Here is a 17,819-nt window from a genome sequence, read left to right as displayed (position 1 = left end):
TAGGGTTTCAAACCCAATTCACGTTGGTGGAGGTAGAGAGTATAGAAAAAGAGGAAAACCAAAAGAGAGAAAGGGAGACTCGGCCAAAGGTTAAGGCCGGACCAAGGAGGAAGAAAGGAAGGCTTGCTTGGGGACGGGGACAGAGCAGCATAGAGTCTAACGGCAACCAAGGTCGCTAGAATCAAGGAAGGAAAAGGTGGTTTAAGATTTCAATCCGAAATCCTTAAAGGCAAGTTCTTCTTCTAACTCCTTCCTTTAGATTTCATGTTCTATACATGCCTAGGTTAATTACAGGGTTAATTAGATATTAAATGGATCTTGTATGCATGCTTAAATAAAATTAAAATAGAGTTGATGTGTTTATATTCATAGTTGTTTGATCTTGAAATTTCTTGCATGATAATTTGTTTTAATTTGTGTAAAAGATGCATAAGGACCTTATATAATTAATAGAGATTATCTAAAACTTAGAACAAAGGGTTAAGACCCTTAACGAAGATAATCGGAGTGATCGGAGGACGCCAGAAATGAAGAAGAAGGAGCAGAACAAGCCGAGAGCCGGCTCCTAAAGGTATGGAGTCGGCTCCCTAATGATTTTCAACGGCTCTCAGGGAAAAAGCCTGCTCCCTCAGGCGGAGAGCCGGCTCCTACTTGGAGGGAGCCGCCTTCCTTATTGATAGAGCCTACTCCCTTGAAAAGGAAGCATGCTCTCTTATTGGGGCTTTATCCGGATGTGTAATTTGGCTACTATTTTGGAATTTTTGGATTTCAAGTGATGGTTTGGATGTTAATAGGGGTTTAAAGTTATATAAATTGACATATTTAAATCTCAGGAAGTATGATTTACATATATATGCTATGAGTTTAAACAGTTATAATATCACATCAAATAAATCCAGAAATAAGCATAATAGAGTTGGATTGACTAGAATGTATACGTGTATCGGATCTCTACTTGGACTGTAGTCGAGTAAAACTTATTTGTGGGCCTAACCCACCATTATTTTTTAGGTGTTCGTTAGGAGTAGATATTATTCATTCTGAGTATGGATCAATCTACTTCACTCTTCCAGATTATCTACACAGGAGTTTCCTTTATGATTCAGTATCTAGTTATTGACCGTTGATTATATTGGTTTGGGATTTTTTAGGGGTCCACACAGTATGGTTTCCCGAGTTGTATTGGATATTAGTTGCATCAGAATATTTTATTATTTACTAAAAATTTATTCTGAGGATTTATTGGATTATCATTTTAGTGTTCATTTCATTTCAGCATTTTTATTTATTCTTATTTATCCTTTTGTATTCTGTGTTTGTTTATTACCGATTTGTTTTTTATATCCTCGGGTATTCAGGTGTGGGCCTGGCCAACCCGCATTCAAAAATCTGGGGTTATCACAATCTGTTTGGCTATCGTCTTTGTTTTGCGTTTTGTTGTGGAATATCTTCATTTGTGATGGGAAGCATATTTGGTAACATAAAATTTGTTTCAATAAAAAATATTAAAATATATTTGGAAGAAAAAATATTAAAATATATTTGGTAAAAGAGTGTTGTATGATTGTAATGTACTAGATTTTTCGGTATTTATTTTTATTTTTATTTTTATTTTTTTGCCATTGTTTTACGCGTTATGCAAGTCCTAGTGATTTTATTGCATTTATTTATTTGAGCATTGATTTGTATGTATATATATAGTTATATATATGTTGAGGTGGAAAAAGATATTATGTGGCTTAAATATAGTTCGGATGAGTTTAATGGTCATTTTGGGCATTAGGAACATTTGGTAGAAGAGACTTTGACCATTTACCCTAAAAGGGTCTAGAGTCAATCATTTGGACCACTCAATGTCATCATTCATCTCTCTCTCTCTCAGACACACACCCACCACTCCTTTTTCTTGCTTCATCTTTTCCTTTCTCTCTCTACATCTCTAGCTTCTCTTTAAGATTTCTCCATGATGGAGTGAGATTTGATTTATGCCATAGTTAGAATAGTTGTAGAGCTTGACAAAGGCTACATTTTGACACCGGTCTTGCATCCATTTAGTGGGATTTCGAGTTGGGATCTAGGCTTTGGGTTTCTCTATTTGAGGTAGGGAAGTTTAAATTACAATTTCTTTAATCTTTGTGAGTTTCTTATATATGTATTTGTTGAAAAGTATGATTATGCGGTAGATGTTTTTTCCTTCTTGTTGATTTCCTTGATTTAGTTGTTGTTATACATGAATCATGCTCTAGATATGATGATTTAGTTTATTCAAGCTAAAACATGTTAAATTTGATATTATTGTAAGTTGATTTCCTTGAGAAATGTGAATGATTTGATATATAACATGCATATCATGAATAGTGGTTGGGTTCATGGGTTAGAAAGGGATAATCAAATGATTTTACAAGGTTTTGAAAAGTTTATTTGAAAATTGAAAAGTTTTTTAGAAAAGGTTTTTGTGAAAACCGGATGCCTTAGAGTTGCCATATGGTCCAGGGGTTAACCAACCTTGAAGAGGGCACGAGACGGATTTTGGACGTGTATAATTGAGCTACCTAGACTCCAAATGACGCTAGAGAGACGCCCTAGGTCAGGGATAGCTAGCCAATTCCCTTCGTGACACCTAGGAGTTGCATAGGGTCGGGTTATGTTAACATTTTCGGTGTGGGTAGTATTGTGATGGAATTGGTTTCGGAAATGGGGAGAGTGCGTCTCATTACATTTCATTTCTTCATTTGAAAAGCATGAAATTCAAGTATATGTTCTATGATCGTTTCTCCCTCACATTGTATGTTTCATTTCTGTTGTTTTATTCTTTACTTTGGGTATGATTTACGGGATTACAAGAAGTGTACTTTAGGCTATCTCTATTGAGCCTTTGTGCTCACTCTATATTCTAATATTTTCAAGACACTGCAAGGACATTGTAGATGATGCATCCCCACAAGCTTAGAAATAGATTGATAGCTCATTTTTGTCATCTTTTGTAAAGGCGTTACTTAGACATTTGATTATATGTAAATGACCTTATTCTTTTGTTGGCTTTAAGTGAACTCATTGTAATCTCGACAATAGAGGCCTTATTTTTGTAAATCTATTCTTTTGGGAATGTATGTAATGGATTATGGAGATTTTGATCCTTACATGATGCATGAAAGATGATATTTGATGATCCATGCAATGTTCTTAAGATTAATGATGTCCATGGAGTTATATTTTTCATGAAGTGTTGCTTAGGTACCATTTATGCGGGGCAATGAGGTGATCTAATCGATTACATTGGTTTTGGGCATTATCTAACTGGTTAGATGGGAACATCTAATCGATTAGATCTAATCTGGGAACTATATAATCGATTAAAGTCCCCCATCTAATTGGTTAGATGGGCTGGGCAGTGGGCATGTCTTTTGGGTTCACCATCTGATCGATCAAATGGGACCATTTGATCATATCTAACTGGTAAGATGGTCCTCAGTCTCTGCAACCTTACTGGAATGGCCATTTAATCTATCAGATAGGGCCATCTGATCCATTAGATGGACAAGATTTTGCATTTTGACCCCAAACTTTAGTATAATTAACTAATTATCACTGAACTTCATCATAATAATTGAATGACCTTAGTAAATAATAGTTTTACCCTTTTAAGGTTCTAATCCATATTTGACCATGCTAAATGACTATTTTACCCTTGGGAACCCTAGAACTATTATATAAATGTGAAATGACCATAGTACCCTCGTATGTCCTCGGGTTCAGGTAAAGACCCCATTACTGATTCGGATCCCTAAGTTCAGGTCGTTACAATGATTAAGTAACAAATTGGCTAGTAGATATTAGTAATATTATATATGACAAGGTGTCATCGTGAATGTTATAAGTATGGGGTGGGGTAATTACTTTTTCTTTGGCAGACAAGTTTGGAACAAGATTATTAATACATATGAGGAAAAATTAAATTTTAAAGAACAAATATAAACAAAATTGATGTTTAAAAAATAAATAGTCGCCAAATTTAAAATGTAAATGTTAATAAGTGACCATTAAACTTAAAATACTAAAAACTGATTATTTGATGGGTTACCTAAATGTTCTTCTTATAATAAATTTGTAAATAAACTATTACTCAGGTGCTCAAATGAAATTATTTCATAGTTGCTGCTACTTGAACTAAACCATCATTTTGTTTTTGGTGTTTCAAACTTTTTATTTATTTATTTATTTATTTTTTTATACCTTGGCAAGAAACTCATACACCCACTTTGATTCTATAAGGACTTAAGCCCTTGTCATTTCACTTTGGAAGGTGAAAAAGTACCACTAAACTACATCCCCTTGTTTGGTTTTTCAGACTCGATCAACAAAATATTCACGAAAAACTGTGTTTCAACATAAAATATTTTGTTGGACAAAATGTTATATCAGAATATTGAGAGAATTGATTTAACTTTGTTTACCTTATTCGGATAAGACTTGGCGACAAGAATGCCATGATGACAATGACTACGAATTCATCTTTACAAGCTAACGGGATTAGGGATGTCAATTTATTCCACCTTGCCAGAGCCCCACCCTATCCCGTCCCTACTGGCACGAGTTTGGGAACCATTTATGTATCGTAAGGGCGAGTATGGGATAAAATTTTAAACCTATCGCGTAGTGACGGACCCAGAAATTTGTTTCAATGGGGCAATTTTAAACAATAATGAAGGCGTGAGTGAGAGAAGAAAAAAATCAATGGAGGCAAAGGATAAAGTTATAAGGGCATTTATATATTTACCCAGAATTTTTAAAATTCCAATAGGGACACTTGCCCCCACTAAACCTGACATGGGTCCGAACTTGTTGTCGCGAGTGTGAGATTGTCCATAATTAAATAGGGCGAGTATGAATTTAGAAAAACCCGTGTCGTACCTACCCGTTGACATCCCTATTCGGGATACTGGCATGCTATAATTGTGTGTTGGAACCATTCTAGGATTTGAGAAGATAGAGGAGCCACACATGGGTGTGAATGAGATAAAGGTCACTTAGTCTTTTTAAGCAAATAATGATTTGACAAAATTATTCTTCAAATGTCATTTATTAACATTTAAGTTTTTAAATTTAGTTACTATTTATTTTTACGTTTTTTTTTTAATCACTTTAGAGCAATATTATTTAAATTTTATCACTAAAATTTATTTTTTCCTTATTACTTATCACAAAGTTGCTCTCTTGAAAGAGTTTTTTTTTTTTTTTTTAAAGATATTCACCTGCTCATTTGATTCACATGCTCTCTGGTTTTTGGGCAGATATTCATCTTCTCGTTTGTGTGCAACTAGAAGTCTTGTTTGGGTGTGGTGTAATAGCCCAGTTGATAGTTGGTAGGATGTCGGTGCTTGTGACCAGATGGCCCAAATTCAAATCACCATCCCATATATGTAAGTTACTTTTACTTCCAAAAAAAAAAAAAACTAGAAGTCTTGCCTTCTAAAATATAAATTTCTATTCTAAAAGGCAAGAATATACCACTTATCACTTGATGTTTGTCTATCTATATTTATACTATAAGAATTCTTTTGTAAACTTATATTTTTGAGTGTCCTAAACGCCCTAAAAATGAGGACTGAGCATGGATAGAGTCAATAATTAATGAGCTTTCATCGTCACTACCTCTTAACAGAAAAAAATCACACGGCGTTATATTTTATCCCTCTGGGCCTCATTTCCCATAAACTTTTCATCCAATTAAATTCTTTCCAAATTAAGAAATAAATTAATTTATTATATATATATATATATATATATATTCATCTATATAAGTATATACGTACATCATCGATCTGTTTTCTTCCCTCGCGATATATACACCTATAGATTTAGAGAGAGTAAAATTTCAGAGTGATGGAGAAAGCAATTGAGAGACAGAGAGTTTTGCTCCAACACCTTCGTCCTTCTTCTTCGTCCTCTTCTCTGGAAGACATTCAATCCTCTCTCGCTGTAAGTTCAATGTCCGTTTGATAACATTTATTGTATTGAAATCGATTTTATTTAGCAAAATTCTTGTAGCTCGGATTTGGAGATTTCAATTTCATTATCTGTAGTTTGATTGAATCTCACTGCTGAATCGAAAATGTTCTCGATCGACATTTCATATGAACACATATCTATTTTGCGTATTTGCTTGTATGTTCTGCTTAAACAAATTGAAGTCCTTGGCCATGAATTCGTATAATTATCTGTTCGTTCAGAAATTTTCTCCAGAGAACAAAAATTAGTCAGTGTAAATTAGATATTTTTCGTGAACCTAACTGATACTGGATAATAAAGGATCTATTTGGTTCAATTATCTGAATTTACATTTTTTTTTTCTTATTTTTTTTTATTATTTTTAACCAGAAAATTCTCAATCAAACAAAATTCCTTACTTCTCTGAAAACAACATAATACTGTTCTAAAAAAAAAAAATGAACCAAGCAGGACCAAAAATTTCACTCATTATCTTGAACAATGGAGCCTTAGGGTCTGTTTGGCGTCTTCATTTTGTGTTTTAAACAACGTTTTTGTTGTGGAGCATCTTCATTTGTGATTGAAACCATGTTTGGTACCATAAAATTTGTTGCAATATTTTTGGAAGCAAAAAAATGAGAACATGTAACACACATAAAAAAAAATAAAAATAAAAAAAGAAGAAGAAAAAAAAATGAAAGCATAAAACACAAATAAAACAAAACGGTTGTCAAACAGGGCCTTAGTTTTGGCAGAAATGTTTTTTTTCTTTTTTTTTTTTAAAAAAAAAAAAAAAAATGAGCTGGAAATAGACTGAATGGTCCTCTGAGTTTGTTATATTTTGTACCATACTACCATTTCAGATGGATCTTCCCACCTTCATAATCACCCTTTTGATATGTAATAACTAGAATTGCAGTTACAATTTTAGGACCACAGTGTAAAGTTTGCATCTTGAGCAGTCAGAAGAGTGCATCCGTTTATTTATTCTCACTCAATCAGTGTATTTATGAGTCTTATTCTTCACAACCAGGCATCTGTCTGTTCTGCTGGGGATAGTGCTGCGTACCACAGGACTTCTGTCTTTGGGGATGATGTTGTCATAGTAGCGTAAGTAGCTCTGCTGTTGAAATGATATCTTTAGACCATTTCAGTGTGTATTCTTCTGAATTATATAAATTTAATCATTTAGTTCTGCCTTTATCTTACATATTTTGTGTTTTTCGTTTTGTATAGTGCATATCGCACTGCACTTTGCAAGTCAAAGAGGGGTGGTTTTAAAGATACTTATCCTGATGACTTGCTTGCGCCTGTTTTGCGGGTTTGTTGTTTTCATTATCTCATTATATATTGGATTTCTTCGACTTCAATTTGAAACAAATTACTTCATTCTCATGATGAATATGGTACAGGCTGTGATAGAGAAAACAAATTTGAACCCAAGTGAAGTTGGGGATATTATAGTGGGCACAGTACTGGCACCAGGCTCCCAAAGAGCCAGTGAATGCAGGATGGCTGCATTTTATGCTGGTTTCCCTGGTACATCTCTGTGTGTATTCTTTATGGTTTTTGGTATCATTGCATCATTGACATGTATGCTGTCTTTACCGCAGAAACTGTACCAATTAGAACTGTGAATCGGCAATGTTCCTCTGGCCTTCAAGCAGTTGCTGATGTAGCTGCCGCTATTAAAGCTGGATTTTATGACATTGGTAAGGGGTGCATCTATTTTTTGGGGATGGCTTATAAGTGCATGTAATGCAGAGATTTTGCCTATTATGTAATTCATTTTGTTAAAATCTTTCCTACATAGGGATTGGGGCTGGGTTGGAATCAATGACAACAAACCCGATGGCTTGGGAAGGATCAGTCAATCCAAAAGTACTCTCTCTCTCTCTCTGGGAATCAATTTCTTTAGCAGGATTTTCTCGGAAGTTGACAACTTGTTCTAATTGTACCAGGTGAAGGAAATGGCACAAGCGAGGGATTGTCTTCTTCCCATGGGTCTTACTTCAGAAAATGTTGCACATCGTTTTAGTGTAACAAGGAAGGAGCAAGACCAAGCTGCGGTAAGTTGGATGGATTTGTCAATGGGTTGGTTTCTCTCTGTGGTTATGTTTTTTATTTCCTTGTATGTTTGTTGTTAGGTTGAGTCACACAAGAAGGCTGCCGCTGCGACTGCTTCTGGTAAATTTAAAGATGAAATAATACCTGTCGCCACCAAGGTACCAACTGTTTAATTGCAGTTTAGGTGATATGATGTTTTTTTTTTTAAATTAATTATTTTTGTTAATTTATACCCAAGTAATTGGGAAAGGCTTTATTTTATTTTATTTTTTTTTTATGGTCTTTGTTTAGTCACTGATTTATATTTCATTGGAAAAGATTGTTGATCCCAAAACGGGAGATGAGAAACCAGTGACAATCTCTGCTGATGATGGAATTCGGCCAAACGCAACAATGGCAGATTTGGGAAAACTGAAGACTGTATTTAAGAAAGACGGGACAACAACTGCTGGTACTTGAAACACTGCATATTTAAATTTTATCTGAAAAAATTAATAATAATAATTTTGAATGCATTGACTTTTTGGTGCTTATATCATAGGGAACTCTAGCCAAGTGAGCGATGGTGCTGGGGCTGTACTCCTCATGAAGAAAAGTATCGCAATGAAGAAAGGACTACCAATTCTTGGTGTATTTAGGTATACAACTGCTACATTGCGGCTCTGGTGAATTTAATCTAGAATAAGTTTCACAGCTAAGTTTGAAGCATGTGTACAACTTTCCTCCCTACCCACACCTACAAAAAGGAAAAGAAAAAAAAAATGCTGGAGACGGGCAACTGCCCTCGCTCAACTTTGTTGTCATTTTAGTTTTGCATGTCTTTTGGTAATTGTAAAAATGCTTCCACGGAATATAAAAAGATCCTTAGTCTTGTAAAGGAAAAGAAGGGAGGAAGAAGCACGTTTATGCAACTTAGGCTTCATTGAAAAAGATACTGTGGTGATACTTGCTTGCCTTCCAAAGTGGAAGGTAGGGTTCAAGTCCATGTAGGGTTAAAGTAGTATGTGAGTTTCAAATAGGAAAGAAAAAAGATTTTGAAAAATGAAAGTAATAAAAAGTGAAGTGAGAGACAATAATTTTTCCAAACAAATATTCCATTAGAATGAAAATTTTGAAAGAAAGTTGTATAGTAATTACGTTTTAATGGTATGAATAACATGAAAGTTACAAGGAAATATTATTGTTTACTTAAATTATCCTTTAACTTTATTAAACAGGTTAACAAATTAATATATTTGTTTTGAATAAATATTTTCTGGTCTTTTTTAGTAATTAAAAGGAATATGAGAATCTAAATAAATAGTTCTTCATTCACTGGGAGATATATGGACCATTATACCTTTATTTTATAAAGTAACACATCCACTTTATTTTAGAGAGAGAAAAATGAAAGGACATAAATGGAAATTCATATAACTTTTTCATTTTGATAGTTTCTAGGACCAGAACCTGAGGCTCTGATAGAGAGTCGCGCAAGGTCCACTATACAGACCTAGAGGGGTTGGGGTGTATAGATCTTGTAGAACTTATTAACGGATTTAACTAATTTTAAAGTTAAAACTAATTTAACAACAAAATTAAACTCAAATTTAGCAGATAGTAAAACTTAACAATCCACAGCAGTAATAAGCAATTAAAACATAAAGCAATAGACACCCGAATTTTATGTGAACCCCTAAGAAGGAAAACCACGGGACCTAGTCAGGCAGACCCAATCCACTACATGGGAAAGAGATTGCAACCTAGGTCAATAGATGCTACATCAAGAATTCTGTAGTTAGCTCTTGACATAGATGACTCCAAATATTCCCCTGAAAGTCTCTAAGTTGCTCTTCCACTCATCGACAACGCCCACTCCTCAGGAACCTGCTTCTCTAATGATTCGGTCTCAGCCACTAGTTGTCTAGACGTCAATCAGGTCGTGGATTGAACAATAGTGTTGAACTTATCTTTGTAGTACACAGTAGAGATTGTCAACACATGTAGGTTACACTCTTGCCAAAATTAAGTATGATGAATGCAATTATAAATTGAGACGTACTGTAAAAAACTCACAATATAAAGCTCTTTTGTATAATATGAGTCCCAAGTATTTTGTAATTATAGGCAGGAAGGTAATAAAGAGAGAGTAGTTTTTTGCAGATTTTAAAACCAAGTTGGAAATTGCTATTCCAAATTACTCAATTGGTCAAAATACATGTTGATCGATCGATGTCACTCATTCTAGAGGCCTTCAATTGATATACCTCGATGGATCGAAAATTTTGAGCAAGCAAGTTTCGAACAACTCTTTCCTTGCAAGTTTAAAACACTTGGGGAATCAAATCAAATTGAAATCATATAACTTTTAGAAATCCTATATTTGTATGAATGAACTCTAATTTGTTGAGTTCATCAATGTGTCAATTTACTTTATACCCTTGTTGAATAAAGATTATCAAAGTACCCTTGAATATAGCATGAATTCCATCTTCCGATATTAAAAGGTCACTAGCACTATCTAAATTTTGAAATTTTCTAATCTAAGCCAGAATTGAAAACAAAAGTTATAGATTCTAGTTTTGATTGAAATTTGCCAACCGAAGTCCTATTGACCTAACATGCTTTTCGAAGAAAAAATCATGGAAAAGTTATGTGGTTATGAAAAATTACCTTCCCTCAAATTTTCCTTTTCCTACTATTTAAAATGTTAAAGAATATTCGCTTCATTTTCATATTTTCTATCTAACCAGACCAAGCCGTAGTGACTAGGTTCGTCTGATGGCTTGTTTTTCTTGTCTATATATATGTGTGTGTGTATATATATATATATTTGGCAAGAAGAAATTATCATCACGGAAATATTTAATTATACATATTATATTATCGCGAATATAACATACCACACGGCTAGGAAGCACAGGGACGCAAAAATGGGTGAAGAATCCTTGTTCGACACGTGTCGGACACCTACACTCGTCGGACACGCCCCGATACGTGTCGGACACACCAAAAAACGTGTCTGGAATTTTTTTATTTTTTTTAAATTTTCGGACACGGCACGGACACGCGTCCGACACGCCAAGGGTGTGTGTCCGACACACGTGTCTTATTTTCGGGGGTCTAAAAGATAATTTTTGAAAGAAAATTGGGTTAAAGTATAAATATGTGAAGTTATTTAACAACTTTTACTTACTTATGTGGTCAATACATAATAATTTTAAACTTGTAATTAAATGATACTAGTTATTATTCTAATGTCTTGTTTTTTATTTGGTTTTATAACTCTACAACATTGTTTTTTTATAGTTTATTAGTTATGATTTATGATTTGTGTATTTTTTTTCATTGTGAGGTTGATGAAAAATAGTAACATTCAGTAATTTTTCAACTACTACATCATATATATATATATACACTATTCGCCGTGTCTGTGTCCTATTTTTTTTGGATTTGTCGTGTCGCCGTGTCCATATCCGTGTCCCGTATCCGTATTTGTGCTTCTTAGCCACACGTTAAAAAAAAAAAAAAATTAAAAAAAAAAAAAAAAAAAGGATTAACCAAATTTACCCGATGTCGAGGCAATCAAGAAAGCTGCATACGTAAATATATAACCTACAGAAAAGTGGGCTAATCCAACCAAGCTTGCTTGCAAAATCGAAAGGGCCATTGGTTTATCCCTCCATCGAATATATTTAATGAAATTGGTAGTGGTGTTATAATGCAGCATTTTTAAAACATAAAAACTTATTGAGTACAATTAGGAATGTGTTGAATGAATATATCAACGATCAACATTTACATTTTGAATTCATTATTTATGTTTAAATTTATTTTTTTATTATTCATATTTAAGGTCAACCCTGCTAAAGAAATTTCATTTGAGTCAATCGATTTATTTCTAACTAGAAAGTTGGAGATATTAACAAGCAAAGATTGTAAGGTTATCCAAGGAGAGTTTAGCATCATAACATAGGATATTAGTTTTAGATGTATATATAAAATGACAATCTAAAAGGAGAAATAGAATTATAAACCTTAGAATTATGTGGTGGAATTTAAGAGGGGAGAAAGTAGAATTATTTAAGAATAGGATGTTAAAAGAAACAAAATGGACTGTAGAGATGAAACAAATATAATGTGGAATAAGATTATTGCATATAATTATAAGAGTAGCGAAAGATGTTCTAGGAGAATCAAAAGGAACATGACCATTATTTAAGGAAACTTAGTGGTGGAATGAAGACGTCCAACACCGAAGTAGTATAAATCGTGGAAAAAAAAAGTAGAAATACCAAAACCTTTGAAAAGTACAAAAATGTCAATAAGCAAGGTAAAAAGTAGTAAGCAAAGGAAAATATAGAGCATATAATGATCTCGATTCTAAATTAGGCACAAAAGATGGGAAGAAGGATATTACTAAAGGAGAAGAAAACTAGATACTTTAGTCATATTAAATGTATCAAGAGTGAAGATCTAAGAGTTTTAGTAAACGATGGTGATATTAAAGGAAAATGGAAGATTTTTTTATTTTTTATTTTTTGAGAAAGTATCAAATGAAATTACGATGAAGTTCAAGCTTAGAAGAATAAATCTTAGGGATAACATATTTTTTCGTAGGGTGAAGGAGTGCGAGGTTAAAAATTCAAGGAAGATGAAATCAGGAAGTGTTTTTAAGGCCAGATGGCATTCCTATTGAGAATTGGAAGTGTTTAGGGGAGGGTGGTCTGTCTTGCCTAACAAAATTATTTAATAAGATAATAGCAACTAAGAAATGTATGATGAGTGACATAAAAAGTATGTTAATACCTATATATTACAATAAAGGGGCTTTATGAAGTTACAATAATTGTCACGGTATTAAATTAATAAGTCATACTATGAAACTTTAGGGGAGAGTGATTGAACAATGATTAAGACGGTTGAATGAAGTGTTGGAAAATCAATTTGGATTCACACTGGAGAGGTCAGTGATGGAGGCTATTTAATTATTAAGGAGACTAATGAAAGATATATAGAGAAGAAGAAAGATATTCAAATGATTTGTATTTATTTAGAGAAAGCCTATGATAGAGTACCTAGAGATCTAATACGGAGGATTATAGAAAAGAAAGGAGTCACAAAGGCATATATTGATGAAATAAAGGACATGTATGGTGGATGTGTTACTATGGTTAGAAGTTAGAACGACTATGAGCTCATACCTTTTTGCCTTAATTATGGTTGAACTGACAAGACACATTTAAAATGAGATTTTGTAGTATATGTTATTTACTGATAATTCTGTTTTAATTAATGAGACTAGAGAAGGAGTTAGTGCCAAATTAGAGGTTTGGAGGGAAGCTCTAGAACTAAAATGGTTTAAGATGAGTAGAATTAGAACTTAATAAATGGAGTGTAACTTCAGTAATTCTTAAAATACAAATGGGATGTAGTGAATATTGAGGATCAGGAGGTACAAAAAAGTGAACATTTTTAGTTATTTAGGCTCAATTATTCATAATGATGGAGAAATTGGAGATTATGCTAGCCATAGGAATCAAGGAAGTATGGGTTAAACGGAGGAGTGCATCTAGTATATTTTGTGGTTGACTTATCCTGTTAAGATTAAAAGAAAAGGTGTATAACACAGCTATTAGACCAGACGTACTTTATGGGACAGAATATTGGACAGTTAGGAAACAACATATGCATAGAGTGAGTGACAGAAATGCGTTTGTTGAGATGGATGTTTGGCAAGAGGAGAAAGGATAGAATTAGAAATGAACACATTGTGAGATGGTTGAAGTACCACCAACTGGAGATAAAATGACAGAGAGTTGATTTAGATGAATTGGACATGTGCAAAGAAGACCATAAAGTGCGCCAGTTTATTAGAGTGACATGGTTCACTTTGAGGGTTATGCTTAGGGGAACAGGAGTACCTGACTTAATGTGATTAGAGTTAGTAAGGAAGGATATGGTAACATTTGGTTTAACTGAGGCTATAACCTTAGATAGAGTGGAATGGAAAAATAAGATTCATGTAGCCAACCCAAAGTAGTTGAGAAAAAGGCTTTGTTTGTTGTTGTTATACAATCCAGGCTTTTCATTGGGAATCAATAATCAGCACCAATTAGTTGTTGGACTTGTGTTTCTCATTATGTCTTTCACCAAACCATAAGTGCACATGAACACAACATCCTTCATCAGTGTCTTGCATGCTGATTCAGTATAAGTTCATCTCAAGTCAATTCAACACAACTAAGAGAAGTTTTCTTCCCATGTAAATGGGTCTGCTGCATGATTCCTTATTCCTATTCCCTCTTTTTTTTTTTGGTGCTACAAACATCTCTATCTAGAATCTGAAAACAAGCTCTTTTTATTGAATTTTTTTAACTTAATGGTCATAAACTCTTCCTACTTTTATGTAGTACTTTTTAATATCTATCAACATGACTACTCTTTGGAATAAGTTAACCTTTATGTAGACCTATTTCTGAAAATTTTCCTTCTAGACTGAGATACTAATAATAAGTGACAATGTCTTTTAGACTGTACTTGTCTTTGATTGTACTCTCACGGATGATCCGTGCTAATCAAAGCATATACTTTGCAAACTAATGGAGTCATGACCTTCTCAAGTAAAGCCCTCAGCTTATTTGAGGCTGATGACATCGTGTTGAGACCACAACATAATCTGATTATACTTTTGAGTTAAAGCAAATTTAGGTAATATTTTCATTTGATTCTTTAGTGCACTAGACACCTTAGTTTGGTAATTAGGCACCAATCACTACATTAGCTCTTTGTATTTCAAAATCTATGCTGGGACACTAGTTTCCCTATGGTTCCATCTTTTCATGGATGGAACCCTCGAAATCAAGAGTAAAAAGTGAAGCTACCTTCTAAATATTTGGATTAAAAAAAAAAAAAAAAAAAAAACTAAATGGTTTTGCTCTTACAGGACATTCGCTGCTGTTGGTGTTGATCCTGCTATTATGGGTGTTGGTCCAGCTGCTGCAATTCCAGCTGCAGTCAAGTCTGCTGGTCTTGAACTCGATGATATTGATCTTTTTGAGATAAATGAGGTAATTATAGATAAATTTTCTTTATTTTCATTATTTATGATGTCGTAATGATTTCTGCAACCATTCTGATGTTTACTGCTCTTTGGATAGGCATTTGCTTCTCAATATGTATATTGCCGTAAGAAGCTGGATCTTGATCCAGAAAAGATCAATGTTAATGGAGGTGCTATGGCCATCGGGCATCCTTTGGGTGCAACAGGTACTTACACCACACATTAAATTACATAGACTCACCTTCAGTGATTTGGAAATTACTGTATGAGTTTCTGAAACTATTGAAGGTTGTTTGTCATAAAAAACTAGGTGTTCTTCAGTATGATTTACACCAAAAAGCATTCCATATCGTGATTATCCATTCTACTACTTTTTTTTTTTTCCTAATGTAATATGGTAATCCGGTGTTTCAGCAATTAGCCTGAATCATTATGCGAGTTTCTGAACTGTTACTGTTGTAAATATGTCAGAATGGTAACCAAGAGTGAATGAACGTTAAGATCTAAGATCTACAAAATGGCATGATTTCGTTCAAATATGCCATGATTTCGTTCAGTCTGCTTCAGCAATATGACTTTTGAAAGATGTTTATTCAATTGAAAGATTTAAATGGACCTTTAAAAGTAGCACATTATTATTCTGGTTTATCAAAATGGGTTTTGAGGAAGAAATGGTGGGAAACTAAGAACTAAGAAAAGTACATACTGGCAAATTAGAGGTGTTTTTCAGTGATTTATATAGCATGAGATTTAATGCAGCTTACCATTTGAGTAGGTAGGAAAAAGACATACTAATATGTGAAACAGAGATTATATATCTAAATTAGGCTATCTATAAGCTGCTGTTCGTTGTGGACTTGGGTCTAATATTGCTTATTGCATGAGTGGAGCATATTTTTTAAGATGATTTAGCGCATAGAAAACACGATGATGATTACTGCTGTATATAGAGAACACGGCCCATCCAATTGTTCACTCACAAATATGTAAAACTGAGTTACTTTTAGGATGAGAAAAAGGACAAGTTGTTTTCCCGGTGTGTTGTGGTTTAGTAGATATGATGCAGGTGTTTCGGTATGATTCTGCTAAGTAGGAAATTAGCTCAGATACCTTATGGGAGAAATGCTAATATCTAGAGCGCTGGTAATGGGATTTCAAAGTGAAGATTACTTCTGCTTAAGAGGCTTTTAGCGATATATTTGGGGTGCTTGGATTAGGTAAACTTTGCAGTTCTTGTTATGTATTAAACGTCCCCCAACCACACCTCCCTCCCCTCCCAAAGAAAACTTTACCTAGTGCTCCCTATAATATGAATCAACTAGAATTAATTTTTGTTGGAAGCTGACATGTTTGTTCAATATAAATTGATTTGAGAAGTTATGTTAGGTATCAAGACCTTTCTTACTTGGTCTTCTCGTATTGCTTGAAAATAGGCATATCTATAAAGAATAAAACAAATTGTAGCTGCATGCACATTATATAATTCCTTCACATCACTCTCATAATCTATTCATTCAAGATCAACATGATGACCAACTGATACAAATTTAATATTTAAGAAACAAATACAATGTGGAGCTACACTCAAATAGTTGTGTTCTCTCATGAGTCAGCTTGTATCTTTTACACAGGAGCACGCTGTGTTGCTACCCTATTGCACGAGATGAAGCGTCGTGGAAAAGATTGCCGCTTTGGTGTGGTTTCAATGTGCATAGGTCTCTCTCTCTCTATCCTCTGTGTGTGTGATTATGTATTGCTTGAACATATATTTACAAACATCCGGATGTTTGTAACTGAATTGCAGGCACGGGAATGGGAGCTGCTGCTGTTTTTGAAAGAGGGGACGGTGTTGATGATCTCTGCAATGCTCGGAGAATCGAAACGGTCAATCTTTTATCCAAGGATGCCATGTAGAACTAGTTCAGCTATCATGCATCACCATCATCACCATTTGGGATTGCGATCAATAATTTTACAGCCGGAAGCCGACGACTGATTCCCAGTTAAGAAGCAGTTGAAATAATAGGGTCTTAGGTAAAAAATAATAATAGGGTCTTTATTTTCTTTATAGTACACGTATAGGGAATAATTGAATCGCCTCAGCGTCTCATTCCAGAAATTGAATCATTAAATAATTTGATTTGAAAGTTCAATTTTGTTAAGCCTCCATTTCTTCTTTAACTCTGTTACGTGGTGAAATAATAAAAATTTAATCTCATACGCATGCGAAAATGTGATTGTAACTGTAAGTAAAAGTACTATTTTTAACGTTAGGAGATACTAATATTAGTAACAATTTAAATTTCAAAAAGTAATTTATTTTTAAAGGTCAGTGGCAATTATGGTGGTAAGATTGAGAAACAAAAAATCTTACACAGAAACGGAAAGTGGGGGCACTTGACCCCAACTGAATTTTTATATAGTACTCCGTACTAATTTTACCTATAAAATTTTTAGGTAATTATACAAATGCCTCCACAATTTTTATACCCACCTCCTTTTTTTCCTCTTCTCCCAAAATTACACGTGTACACATTTTACCTGAAAACTTGAATTCAAAACTTCAAGAGTACTAATCTTAGTGGTATATTTAGTAGTGTTATAACATTTTTAAAATATAAAACTAGTTGAATATAATTATTAATGTGTTTTACAAAAAAATTATCAATATATAAATTAAGTTAAATATTATTTTAGTTAAATCTTACACATATAGCACAAC

General features: G+C 33.8%; 1 protein-coding gene across 1 annotated transcript; it reads left to right on the top strand.

Moving 5' to 3' along the window:
* Positions 1-5,803: 5,803 nt before the first annotated feature.
* Positions 5,804-17,259, top strand: LOC132299395 (3-ketoacyl-CoA thiolase 2, peroxisomal-like). Its single transcript, XM_059795961.1, has 14 exons — positions 5,804-5,979; positions 7,022-7,098; positions 7,225-7,309; positions 7,401-7,527; positions 7,602-7,700; positions 7,802-7,869; positions 7,950-8,057; positions 8,136-8,213; positions 8,374-8,506; positions 8,597-8,693; positions 14,981-15,104; positions 15,195-15,303; positions 16,729-16,812; positions 16,902-17,259. Exons 1-14 carry the CDS (start codon positions 5,884-5,886, stop codon positions 17,009-17,011), a joined length of 1,395 nt encoding a protein of 464 aa, XP_059651944.1. The 5' UTR covers positions 5,804-5,883; the 3' UTR covers positions 17,012-17,259.
* The last annotated feature ends 560 nt before the right edge of the window (positions 17,260-17,819 follow it).

This window comes from Cornus florida, unplaced genomic scaffold, assembly GCF_030987335.1.
Source record: "Cornus florida cultivar Cherokee Brave unplaced genomic scaffold, ASM3098733v1 CherokeeBrave_3.0.0_Hap2_Chr01, whole genome shotgun sequence".
In the NCBI taxonomy this organism is placed as follows: Eukaryota; Viridiplantae; Streptophyta; class Magnoliopsida; order Cornales; family Cornaceae; genus Cornus; species Cornus florida.
The sequence above is the reverse complement of the archived record's forward strand: the minus strand, read 5'-3'. Positions and strand labels throughout refer to the sequence as shown.